Genomic DNA, 4861 nt, shown 5'->3' with positions numbered 1-4861 from the left:
CGCGAATCCCCCCTTCTTTTTTTCTCTTTATATATGATTCTATCTTCTAAACTCCTAAACCACCCACCCACAACATCTCCCCCCCCCCCCTTCCTCACACCCCCTCATCTCCCTCATTACAACCCCCACCACCCCCCTACCAGACTCTGATGGGGGCGGGTCCTCGTGGAGTTTCCCTTCGAGGGAGCTTATTTAAAGGACGGTCAGAGAGAAAGCGTCAGTTTCGTGTTGACTTACTCCAGACGAAGGTGACTTGAAGCTTCATCATCTCACCAGGAGTAAGTGTCCGTGGCGTGTTTGTGAGTGTGTTAACGTGGGTGGAGGGGGGATGGTGTGTTAAGGTGGGGTGAGGGTGTGTTTGGGTGGGGTGAGGGTGAGTTGAGGAGGGTTTTTTAGGGTGGGTTGTAGATCTGGGTGGGTTGTGGGTGGGCTGTGGGTGGGTTTAGGATGGGTTTTTAGGGTGGGTTGTGGGTGGGCTGTGGGTGGGTTTAGGGTGGGTTGAAGGTCTGGGTGGGTTGTGGGTGGCTTGTAGGTCTGGGTGGGTTGAGGGGGTTGTGGGTGTTTTGTAGTCTGGGTGGGTTGTGGGTGGGTTGTAGGTCTGGGTGAATTATAGGTGGGTTGTAGGTTTGGGTGGGTTGTGGGTGGGTTGAGGGTGGGTTGTAGTCTGGGTGAACGTTAGTTTTATAATTGGTATTTGTGGGTTTGATGCGTTTTTCCTGATTTGGAGTGTATTCGTGTTGGGATGAAGTGAAGCCAGATGATCAATCGCTTTTTATTATATATATATTCATTTTTATATTTTCCTTCTTCTTTGTTTCTTTTTGTTTTCTGCTTATATTCTTTCGGTCTATTACTCTCTCTCTGTCTGTCTGTTTCTCTCTGTCTCCCTCCCTCTCTCTCCCTGATTTTCTTTCGGGTTCTCTCTCTCTCTCTCTCTCTCTCTCTCTCTCTCTCTCTCTCTCTCCCTCCCCCCCCCTTCTCTCTCTCCGCGTCTCTCTCTCTCTCTCCCCCCCCCCCCCTTCTCTCTCTCTCAGCGTCTCTCTATTTGTCTGCTGATAACAATAGACGAATATAAAAAATATGAATATACGGATATTAGATAAGATAAAATGGGATTCATTAAAGTTATATAGTGGAGTCGAGAAAATCTAATGTTTATGTTGAGAAAGTAGAGGAGGAGGAGGAGGAGATAGGGGAAGGAAAAGAAGTCAGAAAAAAAAGAAATAAGAAGAAATATAAGAAGTAGTGGAAGAAGAAGAAAGAGAAAAGAGAACGAAGAAGTGGAAGAAGAAGAAAACAAGAATAAAAGGAAGAAGGGGAAGAACAGTAAACAGAAAAAAGAAGAAGGAGAAGAGGAAAGGGAAACAGAAACAGATGCAGAAGAACAAGAAATCAACTATACAGAAAATGAAAAACACACGAATCTATATAAAAAACTGGTGCCCTAAATATTTATTCATCGCTAATAACATCCACGTTTCTCGTGATACCATTCAAATCATCAGTTTAATGGCGCGTGGCTATGGGAGCGTCTCAATGGTGTTTAAGTGGTGGATTTGTTGATATTATGAACAATACGGATGATACTCTGTGTAAATATATTTCCCCTTCAACACAGTGTACGATTTTCAGTTTGTGATTCCAGTTAATACATTTTGTGAAATTGTTTGTAAAGTATATTCAGGTTTGTAAGTTTACACTAAGATAAAGAGGAAGATAGAGAGAGAGAGAGAGAAAGAGAGAGAAAGAGAGAGAGAGAGAGAGAGAGAGAGAGAGAAAGAGAGAGAGAGAGAGAGAGAGAGAGAGAGAGAGAGAGAGAGAGAGAGAGAGAGAGAGAGAGAGAGAGAGAGAGAGAGAGAGAGAAATAGAGAGAGAGAGAGAGAGAGAGAGAGAGAGAGAGAGAGAGAGAGAGAGAGAGAGAGAGAGAGAGAGAGAGAGAGAGAATGAGAGAGAGAGAGAGAGTAGGAAAATAAGAGAAAGAGAAAATCAACCTTCCTTCTTTTCCATTTTAGCTTCATTGATAGTGAAAGTGGTATTCGAAAAGTATGTTTCCACATAACGGAACACATGTTAAAGCTATTTTTAGATAACTAGTGAACGAAAGTGTACTGATTTATATGTGTATTCTGTACTCCGTCCTTGCATTATCGCAGAAATCTTGAGGCTGAAGAGAAACTGATTAGAAAGTCAATGCGTAACACTTAGTGAACAACTTGATCAACAAACAACAGTAGATACATATACTTGGAAAAAACAAAGCATGATGGTAATGTGAAGAATATTACAGAGTGGTAAATTCGAGTGGATTTTAAAGACGCGTTAATAATGATGCTAACTCTTCTAACTTGCAGCACAGAATGCGAGCGTTTCTGATATTGGCCGTGGTGGCGCTGGCCGTCGAGGGGCAGCAAAGACCAGGTCCTCCGAGACGAGGCCCACCACACCGCAGGCAGTTCCAGGGCCCACCGCGAGGAGGACCCCCATTCAGAGGCCCTCCACTCCCGCCCCCTCCAGGTTTCCGAGGACCACCTCCACCGCCTCCTCCCCCTCCTCCGGGCGCGTTCAGACCCCAGGGCGGGCCAGGATTCCGACCGGGCCAGGGACAGACGTTGGGCCAGCTGCCCCTGAACCCGCGGCCGCAGTTCGACAACCCCAACTTCATCCCGCACGAGGAAGATGTCTTTTCCGGGGAGGAGGTGGCGTTCCACGAGGGCGACGACTTCGGACCGCTCTTCGCCGATGACATACAGGGCCGCCCCCGTCCGAGCCACGAGCGGTTCCGGGATGACGATGGGGGCAGTCTCGAAGCCACGCCCTTCTTCCAACCCGACCACGACCTTCCTGCAGCCACCGAGGACTCGCATGGCGTCCCCGAAACCCTCGTCCCCCATCAGCAGGTGGAGGAACCGCACCAGTTCGAGGAGGAGACACAGGAGGTTGTCGACGTCTTGTCAGCGCCCCCTTCTAGACGTCCACGCCCACCCTCGCAGCGACCACGCCCATCACAGAGCCGGTTCCCGTCGCATCCCAATCAATTCCCTCAGGTAAGCATAGCGGGACAACGAGGAAAAGGGGGGAGGGGGAGAAAAAGAAAAGAAAAGCTAAAAAAGTAAAAAAAAAAAAAAAATCTCGATAATTTTATAATTCTTAGTTGCATTTATTCCTTGATTTACTCATTCTCCATTTTCGTAAGACAACGTAAACATTGGATAAAAAAAAAAAAAGATGCTTGGTCATGATTCGCTTTTGTTTTAGCAAAATCTGCATGATGGAATAACCTATTTACTTATCTATTGATATATTTAGTTTAGTTTAAGTGTTAATAGGGTTATTACCACATCTGTTCCCAGTATGAGTGATTATAGTTGATAAATGGAATCATTACCCTTTGTATAGTTATTATCGTTACTCATCACGATTTAGTGTCATCATTATTATCGTTATTACTGTTATTATTATCATTATTGTCACTCCCATTGATTTAGCTATTAACAATAATAAGACTAATGATAATAATGATTATCATTTCTACAACTGCTATTATTATCATCAAAATCATTATCATTACGATTATCATAATCCCTCTTATTCTCATCATCATCATCAGCATTTTCATTATTATCATCATCTATATTATCATTTATAATTGTAATAATAGTAGTAGACGCATAATCATAATACTCACATAATGATAACAGTGATGATAGTAATCATAAAAAATACACGTATCTGTATACTACTATTAGATATGTGTCTTACAAATCCTATCAATACACACACGTGCATTTTGTATAGGATACCAAACACGCACATGCACACGCACACACACACACACACACACACACACACACACACACACACACACACACACACACACACACACACACACACATATATATATACATATATATATATACAGTATATATATATATATATATATATATACAGTATATATATATATATTATATATATATAATATATACATATATATATATTATTTATATATTATAAATATACATATATATATTATTTATATATTATATATATCATATATAATATATATATACATATATACATATATATATATATATATATATATATATATATATATATATATATATATATATATATATACACACAATACACACTTCCATGTACATGCATCAATACACACATTTCAGCCACATGCACACACCTTTTCCAACGAAATGCACTCGCCTTCCACACGCACACTTGCATGCTCACCGCACAGTCACACGCGTAAACACACCGCCACGTTAAACTCAGCAGCTCTTGACCGGCGGGAGAAAATCGACCACTTTCCCTCCTCTTCCCTGAGACGACAACCTGCTAGCACTTTCTAACCACACACTAACCACCTGGCTTAGTTGTCTTTCTTATAGGAGGATGACTATCCCTTGGTTCTGTGTGTTGTGGAGGGGGGGGGGGGGAGGTGAGTGTGTTTTTGTAGTGGAGTGTATGCTGGTAGGTGTATTTTTGGATTAGGTTTATGCCTTGTTATTTAAAAAAAAATGTCCTATTGTATTTGTTGATCTATTTGGCTAGTTTTTTTTTTTTTATTATTGAAAGGGTGATGGTTAGTATAGTGTAGTATAGTGCTATTCTTATTTTTTATTTTCATTTAGATTTTAGTGATTAGTTACTGAATTATTACCATTTCTATCGCTGTTATTACTATGATTATTAACATTATTGTTATCATTGTTACCTCTATGTCATTATCATTATTACCGTTACTATCATCCGTTGGAGAGAAGTATTTTGCACTGAAGAAATTAATTCTTTCTTTTCATAATACAGCGCTCAACGAAAGTTCATAATTCTGCATTGAACTTTTTTC

The 4861-nt window shown here is 41.3% G+C and overlaps 1 protein-coding gene across 1 annotated transcript in view; it reads left to right on the top strand.

Moving 5' to 3' along the window:
- The first annotated feature begins 229 nt into the window (after window positions 1-229).
- Window positions 230-4861, top strand: part of LOC125031197 (proline-, glutamic acid- and leucine-rich protein 1-like) — a 7343-nt gene continuing 2711 nt past the window's right edge. The window contains exons 1-2 of the mRNA XM_047621803.1: window positions 230-278; window positions 2352-3044. Coding sequence (XP_047477759.1) covers window positions 2358-3044 — 687 coding nt within the window. The 5' untranslated portion in view covers window positions 230-278; window positions 2352-2357. The remainder of the gene's footprint in view (window positions 279-2351; window positions 3045-4861) is intronic.

This window comes from Penaeus chinensis, chromosome 12, assembly GCF_019202785.1.
Source record: "Penaeus chinensis breed Huanghai No. 1 chromosome 12, ASM1920278v2, whole genome shotgun sequence".
Taxonomy (NCBI): domain Eukaryota; kingdom Metazoa; phylum Arthropoda; class Malacostraca; order Decapoda; family Penaeidae; genus Penaeus; species Penaeus chinensis.
Note: the sequence above shows the minus strand (reverse complement) of the source record. Positions and strands in the feature narration are given on the sequence as shown.